Source organism: Myotis lucifugus, unplaced genomic scaffold (genome assembly GCF_000147115.1).
Source record: "Myotis lucifugus unplaced genomic scaffold, Myoluc2.0 scaffold_3, whole genome shotgun sequence".
NCBI lineage: Eukaryota > Metazoa > Chordata > Mammalia > Chiroptera > Vespertilionidae > Myotis > Myotis lucifugus.
In genome coordinates this window covers 6,279,283-6,297,579 of record NW_005871051.1, presented here as the reverse complement: position 1 = coordinate 6,297,579, position 18,297 = coordinate 6,279,283, and the positions used below count along the sequence as shown (strand labels likewise).

The 18,297-nt window shown below is 41.3% G+C and overlaps 1 protein-coding gene and 1 pseudogene across 1 annotated transcript in view; one reads left to right on the top strand and one right to left on the bottom strand.

Annotated features, from left to right (window-relative positions):
- Positions 1–17,678, bottom strand: part of CASP10 (caspase 10) — a 30,620-nt gene extending 12,942 nt beyond the window's left edge. The window contains exons 1-6 of the mRNA XM_023760202.1: positions 17,562–17,678; positions 17,410–17,464; positions 15,628–15,981; positions 13,823–13,919; positions 8,439–8,577; positions 2,283–2,362 (exon numbers count right to left, since the gene is read on the bottom strand). Of these exons, the coding sequence (XP_023615970.1) occupies positions 2,283–2,362; positions 8,439–8,577; positions 13,823–13,919; positions 15,628–15,974 (663 nt within the window). The 5' untranslated portion in view covers positions 15,975–15,981; positions 17,410–17,464; positions 17,562–17,678. The remainder of the gene's footprint in view (positions 1–2,282; positions 2,363–8,438; positions 8,578–13,822; positions 13,920–15,627; positions 15,982–17,409; positions 17,465–17,561) is intronic.
- LOC111828053 lies at positions 2,374–3,059 on the top strand (annotated as a pseudogene).
- Positions 17,679–18,297: the final 619 nt, after the last annotated feature.

Below are 18,297 nucleotides of genomic sequence, written 5' to 3'. Positions count from 1 at the left end.
GCATGTACCTTGGTTGCAGGCACATCCCCAGTAGGAGGTGTGCAGGAAGCAGCTGATCGATCTTTCTCTTTCACCGATGTTTCTAACTCTCTATCCCTCTCCCATCCTCTCTGTGAAAAATCAATAAATATATTTTTTTAAAAAACGGGAAAATAAGTGCTGGCGAAGATGTGGGGAAGCTGGATCCTTTGTGTATGATTGGTAGAAAGGATGCCGCTGCTGTGGAACACAGTATGGTGGTTCCTCAAAAGATGAAATACAGAATGACCCTAAGATCCAGCAATTCCACATCTGGGTAAACACCCAAAAGGACTGAAAGCAGGATCTAGAAGAGATATTTGTAACTTAGTTGTAATTTTGATGTGGTTGTGGGAGGTTCTGAATACCATGTTTACTTACACCATCATCTTGACTGGAACTCTATGGAAAAAATTTTTAAATAAAAAATAAAACTCAACTGTGGAGGTCCCCTTTATTTGTACTACGATCATAGCAGTATCATTCACAGTAGCCAAAAGGTGGAAGCAACCCAAGTAGCCATCAGTGGATGCACAGATAAACGAAATGTGGGCTCTCCACACAATGGAAGATTATTCAACCTTTAAAAGGAAGAAAATTCTGACATGGATGAACGTTGAGGACATTATACATGAAACGAAATAAGCCAGTCACAAACGGCAAATATTGTATGACTCCGTTTACTAGTATATGAGGTACCTAGAGTAGTCAAGGTCATAGAGACGGAAAGTAGAATGGTGTTTGCCAAGAGCTGGGGGGAGTGGGAAATGAGAAGCTATTGTTTAGTGGCTACAAAGTTTAAGTTTTACAAAATAAAAAGAGTTCGAGAAGGAGATTGGTTACACAACCATGTGAATGTACTTAACAGTACTGAACTGTACATTTAAAAAATGGTTAAGATGATATGCCTGGCCACTGTGGCTCAGTGGTTGAGCGTTGATCCACAAACTGGGAGATCACAGTTTGATTCCGGTCAGGGCACATGCCCTGTGTGCAGGCTTGATTCCCAGTGGGGGGTGTGCTAGAAGCAGCCAATCGGTGATTCTCTCTCATCATTGATGTCTCTGTCTCTCTCTTCCCACTCCCTTTCTCTCTGAAATCAATAAAAAGGTATTTTTTTAAAATGGTTAAGATGATAAATTTTATGATATTTGTATTTTACCACAATTACAAACAAAAACAAAAATTTCCAAGGCCAAGCTAACTTCCCTGATGCCGACAGAGTTACAGAGTTTGGCAAAATACAACTGCCCGAGTCTGCTGGAAAGAAACAAAACCCTGGGAAGAACGTCATCTGTCTACCAACGGTCTCGCTCATGTCGTGAGGAACAGATTGCAGATTCCCCCGTGTTTCCCCCTCTCCCCATCCTCCCGTTGCTGGGCACCACAGAAACTCCATTCTTGTCCTCTGGGGAGGTCTGACTACATAATTTGTGGGGCCTAGTGCAAAACAACAGCTATACATTATTAAGAATTTCAAAACAGCCCTGGCCAGTGTGGCTCAGTTGGATGGAACATTGGCAGTCAGCCCATAAATACAGGTTCAATTCCCGGTCAGGGGTATCACATACCTAAGTTGCGGGCTAGATTTGAGGTCCAGGAACATACTGGAGGCAACCAATCTCTCTCTTTCTCACTCTCTCTCTCTCTTCCTCTCTCTCTAAAAATCAATGCAAACATATGCTCAGGTGAGGATTAAAAAAAAACAAAGAATTTCACCTGGCTGGTGTGTCTCAGCGGTTGATTATTGACCCATGAACCAGAAGGTCACAGTTAGATTTCCAGTCAGGACATATGACCAGGTTTCAGGCTCAATTTCCAGTAGGGGGCTTGCAGGAAGCAGTGGATGGATGTTTCTCTTTCATCAGTGTTTCTCTCTCTCTTTCAATGTTTCCATCACTCTATCCTTCTCCCTCTCTCTCTAAAATTAAAATTTTTTTTAACATATTTAAAAAAATAATTTCAAGACAGTGAAAAAAGCATTAAAAAAGCCTGGGCTGCATGTGACTGCACAGGCTGTGTGCCCATGAGGCCAGCCCTGATTGAACCCCACAGATAAGAACAGATGGCACAGCACAACACAGTAGTGCCCTGCAGTCAGCTCAAGCAGCTAGTGAGAGCTAGTGTTAGATTTTTCAAATTCTGCAATACGGTTGATATCCTATTAGTAATTGAAAATCAGATGGAAATGAGTGTCTCTATCTCTCTTTCTTGGAGACTAGGGGTGGAGAGCAGAGCTGGTGGTTAAACATTTACCAACATACCGATGAACCTTCTGGTAAGGCTTGACGGATTTGATTAATGTCTGAAGCAGAAAGTAGTTCTTTCCCCTTTTGCTCAGGTTCTGCAAAAAAAAAAATAGAAAATATTTGTTTATTAACGATGTCTGGCTACGTTGCTTTTCAGAGTTTGCCTCATCAGCTGGTCAACAGATCCATTCAGCAAGGCTTCTGTTTTAATAATCTCTGTGTTGAGGAGACTGGAATTGGAAAATCAATGCTGATTGATACATTATTACTAATTTTAAAGACCATGAATCCTCAAATTTTACCCATGTTAGACCTAAAATTCAGGCATATGAACTCCAATAAAGTAATGTTCGATTACAATTGGCCATTGTGAGTACAGTGGGACTTGGTGACCAAATAAACAAAGAAGAGACCTACTAACCAACAGTGACTGCATAGATGCTCATTTTGAGGCCTCCCTCCAAGAAGACTGAAGATTAAGCATCATCTCTTCAACTACCACTCTTCTCAGACCCATGCGGGCCTCTGCCTCACCTCACCAACAGGCCACTCTCTGAAGACACTTGATCTCTTAACCATGAAGAGCCTTGACAACAAGGTGAGCATGATACCAGTGATTGCCAAAGCAGCTGCTATTTCTAATGCTGAATGACAGGAGTTTAAGATGAAGCTCATGAGGTAAGTGGTCAGCAATGGTGTCAGGTATACCAATTGCCAACAGGTGGTGAAACTATTGCTAAAATCAAGGCTTCAATGAGTGACATTTTCCATTCGCTTTTGAAGGAAGCGTGAACATTGAGGAGTAAGAAGGGTTCCTGGTGGCTAACTGGTCTCAGATGTTAAAAAAGCAGAGCCTCGCAGCCGTTTCTGCACAGGGGCCTCTTAAGCAAGCTGCACTTTTCGGAGAAGTTTCTGCATCGCTTGCCGACATTATGTTTCTGCCATCAGGACAAGCCCTTACAAAGGTTTCCTGGAATCCTATTTCAACCAATAGGAAAATAGGGGGACTATATTTTAAAATGTATTATGAACCTGAAGCTCTAACCTTTCAATTTTACATGATTATCTAATTTATAACATGATCCTAAGTTTTTGTATCAAATTTTATATAACACTAGAGGCCTGATGCACAACATTCGTGCAAGAATAGGCCTTCCTTCCCCTGGCTGCCGGCACCGGCTTCCCTCTGGCACTTAGGACCAAAGCTTCCCTTCAGCTGCCGGCAGGCACCTGGGATCCAGGCTTCCCGCCCTGGCTGGCTTCGTCTGGAAAGTCATGTGGAAGGATGTCCGGTCTAATTAGCATATTATACTTTTATTATGCCTTATTGTGGTTCATGTATTATTGTGATGAGACAAAATATGTTTAAAAGTAAAAACATCTAAGTATATAAACCTTTTTTGTAGTGATAAGTGCCTTTGAACTTAGGTGTTATCACAGTATTTTCACTAGGATGTATTACATACTTGCTACTTAAAACTCTGTATTCCAGAGAAAAAAATAATAAGATTGAATCATCTTATTAAAAGTATTTCTTTCCCTGGCCAGTGTGGCTCAGTTGGTTGGAACATACACCAAAAGGCAGAGGGTTTGATTCCTGGTCAGGGCACATAACCAGGTTGCAGGTTTGATCCCTGGCCGGGGTGAGTGAGTGATGTTTCTCTCTCACATGGATATTTCTCTTTCTCTCTCCCTCCCTCCCTCCCCATCCCTTCCTTCCTCTCTCTAATTTCAGTTTATAAAATATTTCTAAGAAAATAACTATGAACATTTGAATATTAAAGATATGAAATTTTAGGTAATTCACATCTCAAGGGATATTTTAATTCAGTGCCTTAGTAGTATTCTCAGAACAATGAACTTTTTCTTAACAGTCATAGGTATATAATTTTTTATTTTTTGTACTTGAATATTCTAAACAAGGCTGACATTTACTCTAGACAGAGTAAAAAAAGTTATTTCTCCCTCTCCTTAAGGTAATGATTCACTTCCCTGGTCTAAGGAAATGTCAGTACCTAGGAGGCAGCAAATAGAATCACAGATCGGAAAACAACAATCTGACCAGCAGCAGTTCAAGGTAACCAATCAGCAAAATAAATTATTTTACAGAAACCTATAAATTTGTAATGCCATTTGCTTAAAGAGACCTACATATATACTCAGGAAAAAAAATTGAACTTATAATAAATTATTTTTATTTACCATTATATTTTCAGTCCTTGTATTATTCTATTTCATTTCTTATTGTTTTTGTTTTTATTATTTTAATAATTTTGTTAGTTCTTAAAATTTGTTATATACTTTACTAGATTCCATTTCCAAACGCATGGTGCTTACTATGTCAGATAATTGCCAACTAGAGATCACAAAAGCATTGCCTCAAGCATCAGAGCCAGAACTCAGACTATAATAACAAAAAGAAAAAGAAGGGAAAAGAAAAGGAAAGAAAAAAGAAAAGGAAGGAAAGAAAGAAGTAAGGAAGGGGAAAGAAGGGAGAGAGAAAAAAAGAAAATCCTTTTTCTTAGGTCAATATTTAGTCTTTAGTACATTTTTTATTAAACATTTTTAATGTTGACGTTATTGCAGATGTCCCCCTTTCCCGCCCCTTTGCCCACCTCCACCCTCCTCTGCCCCCTCCCTTGGCCTTCACCACACTATTGTCCATGTCCATGCATATATGTTCTTTAGCTAATCCCTTCACTCTTTATCCAGTCACTCCTAGCCCCTCCCTCGGGCACCAGCCAGTCTATTCCATGTATCCATTTTGTTCATCAGTTTATTTTGTTCATTAGATTCCACGTATTAGTGAGATCATGTGGTACTTGTCTTTCTCTGACTGGCTTAGGATCATACTCTCCTGGTCCATCCATGCTGTCAAAAACGGTAAGATTTCCTCCTTTTTTATAGCCGCGTAGTATTCCATTGTGTAAATGTACCACAGCTTTATAAAGTGGTAATTAAATAAATATAATATGTACATAAAATATATTTCTATGGAACCATTAATAAGAGTGAGCTATTGGAAAATGTCAGATATATTAGGTAAGAATAAAGTAAATTATGGAATATGAATAGCATGATCTTACTTAAATATATATTAATCTTCACACACATACACACAATTGTCTCTATACAGAAGAAAGGCTACATGAGAAATCTAATGAAAAAAATGAATTGACCAACAAAATAGGACCCAAAGCATAGAGGCATAGAACAGACTGACATACCTCAATGTGGGGTGGGGGGACAAGAAGAGATAAACCAAAGAACTTATATACTTATATGCATAGCCTATGGACATGGGCAATAGGGTAGTGAAGACCTAGGGGGAAGGGAGGGGCTAGGATATCTGTAATGCTATCAACAATAAAATAAATATATTTTAAAAAATTAAATCAAATTTAAAAAAGAAGAAAGGCTACAAAAATATACTCCGAAGAGTGGTTATCTCTGGGGTATGGGCTGTCAGTGGAGGAAGGAGAAGAGAGAGACTTTTACCTTCTATACTCTGTATTGTTGTCATTATTTAATTTTAATTGAATTTTATTATAATTTACACATATTTTAATAATAACTTTAAAATTCTAAGTCACACCAAGGCTCAAGAAAACTGAGGAAGATATCCTGGTGGTTCTTAAGCAGAGCTTCTGTCCTAATCAGGTACAAATGGACTTTGTCTTTGGTTCATACTCACTCACCGAGAATTCTAAAATCCACACACCTGCTATCTTTTTGGTCCTTTAGTCCTTCATTCTAAATGGCAGAATTAAGCCCAAACTCTTAGGACTGTAGAAAGTCCCTATTAAAATGTTAATTGATACCTATAATACGATAATAAATATATATTTGGTCTCTGCTCCCCAAATCCTTAGAATCACTGATGTGTCTTTTTCTTTTAATTGTGGTTTATTGCTTAAAGTCGCTGATGTGTCTTTTATATGCCTAGTAGGAGATGACTGGTGATGGGGGCTCCTGGATCGCCCCAGGATGGGGCTGGTTGCAGGAGAACCTACCACGGGATTGGAGGAACTTACCCTCAGACCGCTAGGCGGGAGAGAGGGGTCAGAGGCCGTTAACCGTATGGCCCATGATTTAATCACTCATGACTAGCTGAAGGGAGAGCGCTTCCAGGTTGGTGACCACATGGAGGTGTGGGGAGGGTGAGCTGCCCCGAGAGCCTGGAAGCACCATGGTCCGTCCCCCCGCCTCACCCTATGCATCTCTCCCGCTTGGCTGTTTCTTTTCCTAATAACCCCGTCATCTAGCAAGGAATCAGGTTTCCAGAGTCCCGGAGCCATTCTAGCCAATTATTGAACCTGAGGAGGAGATCATGAGACCCACCGGCTTGTACCCAAATCGGACAGATGCTGCGCGTACTCTGGGGACCCACTACTTGTAATTGGCATCTGAAGGGGGGGGCAGTCTTGGGGGCCTGAGACCTTCACTAATGGCGTTAGGGTCTGCGCCAACTCTGGTTCGTGTCAAAAGTGAGTCAAATGTAGGACACACAGTTGGTGTCCACAGAGAATTGTTGGGTCTGAAAAACCTCACACAGCTGGGGTCAGAGATGTTCCTGAGGTGCTGGTGGGCTAGTAGAAGAAAACACGAGTTTTTCTTTCAACACCCAAGGAGACCACACAGCAAGTAGGTTGTGGAAAAGAAAAGTCAAAATTAGAATTCTTCTGATCTAAAGTTCAGCCCTCAAGACTCGTGGAGGCACTTACTACATGAAAACTAGAGTTCTGCCCACCTGCCCTGTGTTTACCTCGTGTCGGGTACATGACAAGAAAATGGCAATGTGATCGGAAAACAAAACCTCAGAGTTCAGACGAGGATTCCAAATATACTTTCGATATCAACTTCCTGCTTTTTATTTCTCACTTGACACCCTGCTGGTTAGAAGACCTGCATTTTTTTCTTCATAACTTTTACTTAAATTATACATTCATTCATTGCTGTAGTTGTGGTTTGAAAGTTTATCATTTTAACAACAATATATTTTGTTCCAAAGTTCATCTTGTATTTAGAGAATTCTTAGAGAGGGGTTTCCTTTTGGCTAGTTTCATTTTCAACCACAGAAATCTGCTCACTAGATTGACTCACCGAAGTAAATATGGGTGTGGCATAAAGGCTTCCTCGGGAGTTTTTATCTGTAGCTCTTGTTTAACAGTGGAGAAATAGACCCAGAGAAACACAAATTTTCACAAGCTGATACACGGTGAGGCAGCCAGGTTTGATTTCTGCCCTATGCTATTGCCTCTATACCAAAGCAATCCTACCTTTACAAAACAGAAAGGTAGAATAATAAATTTCTTCTCTGATAGTAATTTCTGAGAGTACCATAGGAAAGTTTTCATGACTCTTCTCTCTGACAAACATGTATTGAATGCTTTATTCTGTGCCAGAAAAGTGTTTCATAGGAATTAGAAAATGCATAGCTTCAAGTCCTAGCCGGTTTGGCTCAGTGGATAGAGTGTCAGCCCTCGGACTGAAGGGTCCCGGGTTTGATTCCCCATCAAGGGCAAGTACCTGGGTTACAGGCACCATCCCCAGCCCTGATAGGGGCATATGCGGGAGGCAACCAATCAATGTGTCTCTCTCACATCAATGTTTCTCTCTATCTCTGTCTCTCCCCCTCCCTTCACTCTCTCTAAAAATCAATGGGAAAATATCCTTGGAAGAGGATTAACAATAAATTAATTAAAATACAATAAATCTCATATCTTCAAGAAAAACCATGAGGCGAGTACTATCATTACCTCATTTTATAGATAGGGAAAGTGGGGCGTAAAAATGCTAAGGCAGGGGCCACAGCACCACTAATAAATGGTGTCCTGGCAATCTGACTCCATAGCATACTCCCTGTGCTATCCTGCCTCCTTTTTTGTTATTTCATTCTAACTGATTTCCTGTACTCTCACTCCCACATAAGAATAAGACGAAGATATTTATCTAAAACTACTTTCCTCCGACTAGAATACAAGTTCCCAAGAGGAGCTTCTAAAACTGTGTCTTGCACAAAGTCTGCACTCAATCAATGAGTTGAACAAACGAGCTCAGGAGAGTTCTGGCTTTCCCAGAGAATATTATCAGACTGATAACATCACACGTGACCAGTTAATTTACGAATTCCCATGGTCTGATGCAAGCAAGTAAGCATGAGTCAGTTACCTTTCTTCTCTCTTTTATATTTTTTTATCTTTCTCATAAGATGAGGCGCAACGGTGTTGCAGAGATTCTCCAGTAAGGTCAGATCATCTGCGTCTATTTTAGCTTGTTTCTCCAGATGTTCCAGGAAACTTAGAGAGGTCTGCAAGAGAATCAATGGAGTCTCATTTACTTGCCTACTGATTATCCGTTCATTCATTGAACACTGCCTACGTGGCCACGAGGCACCAGGTTTTGCATGGATGAATAAGGTAGGTTGTTTATCCCAGAGGAGTTCAATAGTGTGGGGGAAGAGGTATGACCAAGTCAATCTCTATACAATCTGTATTCATATCAAAAGCCAGTATACTAGTATATATGGTGTCTCCCCCAAAATGTATACACATCATGTCTGTAATTTCAATTGCATTTTGAAAATGAAATGTATCTTAATAAACACTGCCTTTATAACTATTCAAAGTGTGTATACATTTTCTGAGACACCCTGAATACTACATGCCATTCAGTGCCTGCCATATATTAATCTCAAAAACAACTCAGTGAGGTAGATACTACTACAATCTCCATTTTAAAAATGAAACAGCTGAAGCACAGAGTCAACAACTTGTCCAAGGTCACAGAGCCAGTAAGTGGCAGTGAAAGTCTCCTTCATTAACCATTGAGCTGTACTACCTTTAACTCGGCAGCAAAATAGAGGCACCAAGGAAATGAGCATAAAATGTTTTGAAAGAATGTTATATTTGGTATTTTAAAAGAAAAATCTGGTAAGTACTCCTGGGAAAAGCTGCAAATTGGCTGGTATTATTTTAACATTGAATTACATATGGGACAGAAGGCACCAAATCTTTTCAATGATTAGGGATTCTCAATGCATTAAGCTGGTTCTGAAAGAAAATATATATGAACAAAATTATACTGGAGCCCCCAGAAAAGAGAAAATATTCAGAAAGTGAACACTATTAGCAGAGTGGGATCTGGGGAAGAGGTCTCTAGACACGATGAATGGTTGAACAGTTGAAAAGGGACAGTGTGTGCAGGATATTGAGAAGAAGGCTTTGAGCACAAACCATGGGTGAGAGCCAGGTCATGGCTGGAGCAATGGGCTGATAAGAGACGGTGAAAGAACACACACACACACACACACACACACACACACACACACACCATGTAGAAATTTGGGCAAGTGTCCCATGGCCCAAGGGGTGCCAATAGTAGTTTTTAAGAACCGTAACATGAATAGATTTGTTTTTAAATAGGAGACTTTGGGAATAGGTTGGAGAAGGAATGGATTCGAGAGAAAATATTGGCAGAAAGGCTAAATACTCTGGTGAAGAGATGATCAAGACCTGGTGGTGGAAACGCAGAGGAGGCACTGGACTTGAGACCATTGCTGAGTTGCAATTTGGTGAGTTTTGAAGTTCAATTGGAAGTGGGTGAAGAAGTGAAGAAAGAGTCAAAGATGACTTATATGTTGATGCCACTCAATAATGTATCATCTATTCGACATAGCAGGCTTCACACAGCTGCACACAAGAGGTGAGACTCGAATTGCACCTTGGAGGACGACTAATGCTTCACTGCCAACATGGAAAAGGACATTCCAGGCAAAGAAAACCATGTGGGGAAATGATGAGAAACTAAAAATCCGCTTATGTGGGCTTGTGTGGTGACTTCAGCAGGAATAGTATGGCTGGAGTGATGAAAGCTGCAGCCAAACTGGAATGCATGGGATGTGATCGAGAATTGAGTGAGTGGAGGAAGGGTGTGTGGAGACTATTCTTTCAAGCAGTTTGGCAGTAGAGAGAAGGAGGAAGTTAGAGCAGTAACATAAGGTTGAGGACTAGTTCATTGGAGTGTGTGTATATATATGATGCAGTCTATTAAGTGCTCTAACTTCCTCCTTCTCTCTACTGCCAAACTGCTTGAAAGAATTTCAATGGTGAGTTTCCATACCAGGACTTAATAAGGCTACATTATCTGCAATTGCAATTGCAAAAAATTCGACCTGAGAAATAAATTCTTTACCGGCCAGTGAAACAAAAATGACCTTTGTAGGGTATTCTAGGTTTCCACACATATATATTTAATTGTAGAAAGAGAACTAAATGAAGATTAAAAGAAAGTATAAACATAAAATAAATAAAAATGTTAAAGAAGATTGTGTAGTATATACACATGTGGCCATGTACTCTAACAATGTAGATCTATTGCAACCAAAAAAGGGGGGGAAGATAATAGGTATAGTACATGCAAAATAAATTTTCAACTGTTGTAAATAATCACACTGAATTCATGTAAAAATGACACAGGAACCAACTTGAAGAGGCTACCAGTGGGCAAAAATGGGACAATGTGAACTTCAATGAGGGTAATAATGGCAATAGACTGAAACCCATCAAATATGTTTAAATCTATGAATTCAAACTTTTTTTTTATAATGGGTCACTTTCAGAGAATGACAGAGAACCAGTCAGTCATCATAAACACTGGGAAAATAAAAGAATCTAGGATTTATATATAAACTGTATCACCAGGTAACCAAATAGACAAGGGGGAAACAAATTACAAAATTCAAAAATCCCATTTGCAACCCCCAAAGAGTCAATATATAAAACTGTTAAATATCAATAGTTGCTAATATCAAAAAAGAGAGACCCTGGCCGGTGTTGATCAGCTGGTTGGAGCGCTGTTCTTTACACAAAGAGGTGGCAGGTTCGATTTGGTCACGGCGCACACCCAGGTTGCAGGTTCAGTCTCCAGGCGGCGGGGCGCATACAGGAGGCAGCCAATCAGTGTTTCTTTCTCACATCAATGTGTTGTTGTTTCTCTCTCTCTCTCTCTCTCTCTCTCTCTCTCTCTCCCTCTCTCTCTCTCTCTCTCTCTATCTATCTATCTCTCCAAATCAATGGAAACATGTCCTCAGGTGAGGAGTAAAAAAAAGAAAGAGAGAGAAAACCAAGATTTCTGTACCTCCCAATGAAAGGATGCAACAAAAGACCACTATGTTCTTGTCAAAAGGATCTAACCTGAGTCTGTTGAAGCCTCTGAATTCAGTTGCCAATTTTCAGGAAAAGCAGAAGATAGAAGAGCTTGCTGCACTGCACCAAGCACACACATTAGCAAAACCTAGACTAGGGGAAATTCTATGGGCCAATTGTCCTCCGGGTCTTCAACACATTTTAAACAAAAGAAAGGGATTGTGGGAGGGGAGTTTAACCTATAGATTAAAGGACACTTCAAAGAAAAAAAACTGGACAAGATTAAATTGAGGTCTAGAGATGCACAGGTAGGTGATACAACCATAAAGAAACATAAGACCCTGGTTACTGTAAAAGCCAGGACAGTGGATGCTTCTAGGGGAGGGGAAGGGGCTGTGATTGGGATGGAGCACATGGAGGGGTTTCTGGAAGGCCTAGCAAAATTCAATTTCTTATCCTGGGTAGTGGTTTCAAGGATATTAGCCTTATAATAATTCATTTAGTTGTATGTTTGTTTTGTGTCATTTTACTATACTTATATTTTGGTGCACGTTTTTCAAGAAAAGAAAGAAAGAAAGAAAAGCCCTAGCCAGTTTGGCTTGATGGTTAGAGCGTTGGCCCACAGACTGAAGGGTCGCAGGTTCGATTCCAGTCAAGGGCACATACCCTGGTTGTAGGCTCGATTCCTGCCCCTACCCCCTACCCCCTACCCCCACCCCAATCAGGGTGTGTGCTGGAGGCAACCAATCGATGTGTCTCTCTCACATCGAAGTTTCTCTTTCTGTGTCCACTCTCTCTAAAAATCAATGGAAAAAATGTCCTCAGGTAACAACAAAACAACAACAAAAAAGTGTAAAAAAAATAACACAATAACAGGAAGCTATCAAAACTTCCAGGGCTATCTAAGGAAGAAAATTCTGACAAGGGGCAACAACGAGAATGCCATAAATATATCTTTGCACACCCCCAACATGGAGGTTTAGTTCATCCTGCCAGTCCCCCCAGTAATTCGTTGCAAAATCACATAAACAGAAAGTTCAGGCTTTTTTTTTTTTTTTTCCCAAAAGGAAAGAGAAAGGGGTAGATTGCATCACAAGGTTCTGGGGTGATAATGATAAGTAGGCTCAGCCCCACCCCCAAGGAACTCACAACCAATCTTTGGGAGAAAAGGACCTCTAGAGATAACCAATCAAAGGACACAAAAGGCTTAAATCCCTGAGGGCTCTGAAAAGGGGAAAGAAGGAACTCAAAGATTATGGCCAAAACAGAGACATAACCTGCTCAGGTCTATAGGTCTCACACCAAGAAACACGTTTAATGAATTACTAGCAAGGTGTTCATTTGACCTACCACATGTAACACAGCTTCCCATTCCTTGGTTATTTTTTTAAGTTATTTAATATCAGTTGCTCAGAGAGAATGTGACATGGCGGCTGCACATGAAGGCTCTGAGAACTGGTGAGGTTGAATGGGGGAATTTATGGCTGTTCGCTTAGTGCTACATTTCATAACTTCCATATGCCACATGTATTTTTGTATGTTATGAAATGTTATACAACTTAGAATCTAATTAAAGGAGCAGTTAAATAACACAAAGACATGTTACAGGTAAAGTTTGAAAATTGGTCCCTTCAGAAATCAACTAACTTGCTTGCCACAAGCTGCTATTGGAGTCAAAAGAGAAAATATAAAGTCTTGAGGCCAGAAGAGAGACATGCAGCTACTTCACTACCAATATAGCAAGAATACTAGCAAATGTGACCAATACAGTAAGAATATTAGCAAAGAGCATTATATTAACATTAAAAGCATCACTAATAGTTCAAAGCACTTATATAGCTCTTTGCAAAGTACATCTTCAAACTGTTTCATTTGATTTCCACAGAAACCTTACATGGGAGACCCTGTGAAGTCCACGGGAAAGGACACACGGTTCCCTCAGACACCTCGATTAGTGTAGGTGACGAGCGATGAGTCCCACTCTGCCTTCTTTCCCCACCTCCTCATTTCTTGGCTGTGCCCTGGACATTTCTGTATCATAAAACATAGTGGATGTCAGTAGCAGCTAATCACTTACTGCACGGTTACTGTTTGTCAAATACGGGCCCTATGCTCATGCCTCATGTACATTATTTTCTTGAATCCCCTCAACAGTGCTGGAAGGAGCTGGCATGGTACATGAGAAAATGGAGACTCAGAAATCTTCGAACATAGCCTCACATATGGAGAAATTGGTTGCAGAACCAGCACTAGAATCCAGGCCCGTTCGACACCAACGTCGATATTCCTAACCTTTGATGATATTGTCTCCCACAAAAAATACACCATCTTGAAAACCCTCCCCAGCATCTTCCCAAACGCAGATTAAAGCGATGCTCACAGGGACCCCACTCTGTATGACCCACTCACCGGCGTCTCGACTTTCGGCAAGGACTCCTTCAGAATGAAGATCATGCCCTTCAAGTTCTCTGAGTCGATGTCTTCTGACAGTTCGTAGAGCAGGTTTCTAAGACACACAGCCAAAGAGACAAATGAAGCCTCACATGTGCAGAGGACAGCACTGTGTGAATCGAGTGCATCTACAAATGTTCTCTCTCTCGGGTACATGACCACAGCCCTGTGATTAATCCCATTGTATAGATTCAAAAACTAAAACTTTGAGCTTCAATCTGGCCTCTTAAATTAAGATAACACGGTAAACAGTAGGGACAGGCCTTCTGGTTCCAGGTCCAGTGCCAGGAAAGCATAGAACACGATTTTGGTCTTCCATCTCCCAACTCCACTGGAGGAATTCTGGGTTATTCTACAGGCCCTTGTCACAGAGAACCTGATGCCCGGCAATGTCAAGTCCACTCTTGAAAGAGAAAGGACAATACCCCGACTTCTGGGTAGTCATATAGTGAATCACCAGAAAAGCTGAACATTTCTTTCACTCACACACTGATGCCTCTGCACGCCAGGGACCAGCCCTCAGTAGTTGAACAGCAGAGTGGAAGTAATGATTTCCAGCATTCCCTCACTGAGCCGAGCGAGGGTAGCTCCGGTTCTGGGAGCCAGTCCAAATGTTAAAGCCTGAAGGACATAATCACCCAGGCAATTCGATAAAACCGCACTTCGAAGGCTCCTCCTTGTGAGGGTCTCTGCAGCTACTATGTCCGGGACCATGTAAAACAGTGGTGTCTAAGGTGTGACCACGACAGGCCTGATGTCTGTATTTTACCTCTCTCACCCAAAACATGTAACTGGACATGCCATGAATGACATCCCCCCCTCACACAGAGGCATTTCACTCTGCTTATTATGCATTCTTTCCTTCTCAAATCACTGAATACAGGCAGACAGAAGAGAGGACTGTCTGAGGGCCTGCAGACGGGGAAGGAGGAACGCATGGGCCTGCTGTGCTGGGGCTTCCCTTGGCAGTGAGATACAAAGCTGAGGGAAGCCACTGCCAGGCCCGAGAATCCCAGCGTTTCACCTCAGTGGTACCTACAGCTGAGAAATCTCCTAGCGTTGCTGATCAGAGACACCCAAGGAGGTCGATAAGAAAGAGACCCAAGAGATCTTAATCCCAGTCTCCTTTCTTTCTTCTTCTTTTATTTTTTTAATCTTTATTGTTGAAAGTATTACATAGGCCAGAGATGGCGAACCTATGACACGCGTGTGGGGTGACACGTGAACTCATTTTTTTGGTTGATTTTTCTTTGTTAAATGGCATTTAAATATATAAAATAAATATCAAAGATATAAATCTTTGTTTTACTATGGTTGCAAATATCAAAAAATTTCTATATGTGACACGGCACCAGAGTTAAGTTAGGGTTTTTCAAAATGCTGACACGCCCAGCTCCAAAGGTTCGCCATCACTGACATAGGCCCTCCTTTTTTCCCCATTAACCTCTTCCAGCCCTCTCCCGTCCCCTGCCCCTTAGGCCCTCACCACCCCATTGTCTGTGTCCGCGGGTTATGCATCTATGCATACACGTTCTTTGGTTGTTCTCTCCCCCCACCCCCACCCCCAGCCCCACCCCGCCTTCCTTCTGAGGTTCACGCTTCTATGTCTCTGGGTCTATTTTTGATCATCGGTGTATTTGGTTCATTACCTTCCACATATGAGTGAGATCCTATGAGGAAACCCCAGTCTCCTTCCGAGGCCCAGTGGCCTGAATGGCCCCTAACTGGACACCCATTCTGCCTGATGGCAGTCCCCTCCTCACCTGAACGGGGAGACCTGCTTCCGGGTGGGCAGCAGACCCTTCACTTGCTCTTTGGTGTAGCCGAGGTGCCTCAGCAGCGAGTTCTGCTTCATGATGTAGAGGAGTTCCGCCAGGAGGAAGGTGTCTTCCTCACTCAGCAGCTCCTCGTGGATGAGATGGTCAAAAATATCCAAGGCCGAGCTGGCCTTCTCCAGCTTCTTGTGGGGGACAAAGTCTCGGCAGAGAAACTTCAATTTTTGCACCTCTAGGTCTCCAAGGTTTGAATCAATAAGCAGAAGCCTTCTGCGCAGCTCCTCCCTACCGTTATCCTCCGGACCGGAAATCCAACTCTGATTGCAAGATGACATGGCCAGTCTGGAAAAGACAGAGAGATGAGGCAGCCTCCACTTCCCAGGCCCTCTCCCGCCTACAGCCTCCTCCCTCCCGGGCACTAGACTTTCCTGGAAACGTAAACATTACTGACAGGAAAATGATTGTGCAGTTATTTCAAAAACCAATAGCCAACACTTGTGTGTGAACCCGCTGGGAGGTCCGCGGGGAGCTTTGGGGGAACCCATTTACCCTGACTTCTCTGAAATCAAAATGTCCCCGTAGAAGCGAGTGAAATGGAGGACAACTCAGCACAACAGTTTCCGTTGGAGTTCGTCTTCCGGTTGGAGCTCTTTTGTTTTTAAATTTATTTTTTTATTTATTGATCTTGAGAGAGAGAAACATCGACTTGTTCCACATATTTGTGCATTCATTGGTTGATTCTTGTATGTGCCCTGACCGGAGATGGAACCGGAAACCTCGGCGTAGGACGTTCTAACCAACTGAGCTACCCTAGGCCGAGCTGCCAGGGTCTGGTTGGAACTCTTAAGTCATTGCCATCAAATGAATTAGCACTTAGATTTATGCCCCACAGTTTAGAAATACAGCAACCGGAGGGTTTATATTTCTGAAGTGCTTACCAACCCAAGGATGGCAAGGTAATATTACTAACCAGAACAGGACAGGTTTGTAACCCACAGGAAGAATAACCATAATCCTAGCTCCCAGAAATACAGGGAGGTTTTAGACAAGGATTGCTCAGATCAATATAGAAAGTCACAAAGTAACTAAGTCAATATTTCCACATAAGCAGTGCATAAACTGGTCTTTTCTACACTAAATTTCATACTAATAAGAGGATCAATAAATTGACAACATTTTTCTTTTTCTTTTCTTTTTTTTAAATTGACAACATTTTTCAATGTAATATTATTCATCATATAAGGACAAGGTATGTATCCACTATGCAAGACTTGGCTATTTAGAAAGAAGAAACTACTTTCTAAAGGAAAGAGAACATAGCCAAAATGAAACATCAATAACAAAGAGTGGTTATATCTCGATGATATAATTATATAAAATATAAATTTTCTTCTGGGCTCCTGTGTGAGTTTCTCAAATCTTATGCAATAAACACATCTTACTTTTATTATTAGAAAAAATAAACAAAAAATGGGGTCATCCATGGGATCTTCTTATTCTAACTCATTATACATTTGCCTTGAAGTTTCCTGAAGATCCTAAATCTCTCGCTTCCTGAATGGAGACGAGTGTATTCCTGCCGGTAAAAGGCTATGTCGAAGCCTTCCTAAGCCTTTTTAAACTTTCATTTTCCATAGGGAGGCTAATAAATCCAGGCAGAAACCATGCAATTGCTGAAAACAAGAGTTTTTGCCAGTTTCTATGACAGAAAGCAAGGGGGAAATGCTGGATTATATGACCCCGGGCAGAGGAAAGTAGTTAATTACATACCTTCAAATCAAATTCCACGGATCCTCTGGAAGTAAGTGGTTCTTGGGGAAATTACCTGAAAACAAAGTTTTTAAGGAATTAGGATCCTCTCTGTGCTCCAAATTTCAAGAAAGCTCCCATTTACACGGGAGGAAAACTTCAGACTTACTTACCGCTGAGTCTGCAATGAATACTGGCTCCTCAGGTATAATATTAATTTCCTGCTGATGTCATCGCTGCCTTTTCCCTGCCCCTTTCCCTTTGCTGGCATTAGGATAACCCTGATCAACAGCACCTCCTAAAGGCAGACGCGTCCATTTTTCCAACCACTTCCTTCCCCAAATTCCCTTAAGCTTTAAAATAAAACCCAGAATCTCATGAATAGTAGTCACCCATCTTAATCTTTTCTCAACAACTCCATTTACAAATTAACAACAACAGCAAAAATTTTTTAAGCAAAAAGGAAGAAGAAAAAGAGGAGGAGGCGGAGGAGAAAGAGCTGAGAGATAAGCCGATCTGAGGTATTTACAAAGAAGTCAAATAACAGTAGACAAAACTGATGCAGTCTCTGCCCTCACAGTGCATTCAGTCCAGCAGGAAAGAGAATTTGAAGACATTATTCTAAGAACAAAAACAATACCTAACACTCACCAGGTTATCACTATTACTATGTGTCAAGCATGCTTTGTTCACAAAGTCACCCAATGACCCCTTTTTTTAAGACATGAAAACTCAGACACAGAAAAATTGGGTAATTTGCCCAAAGTCACACAACGAGCTAGTGGGAAACCCAAACCTCAAACCAGCAAGTTTGGCTCTAAATCACTACACGATAATTTAAATGTTGCCAAGTTCTGGGAAGAATTCCAGAATCTTGGAAAGATACTTCATCTCTGAAAACAACTAAAA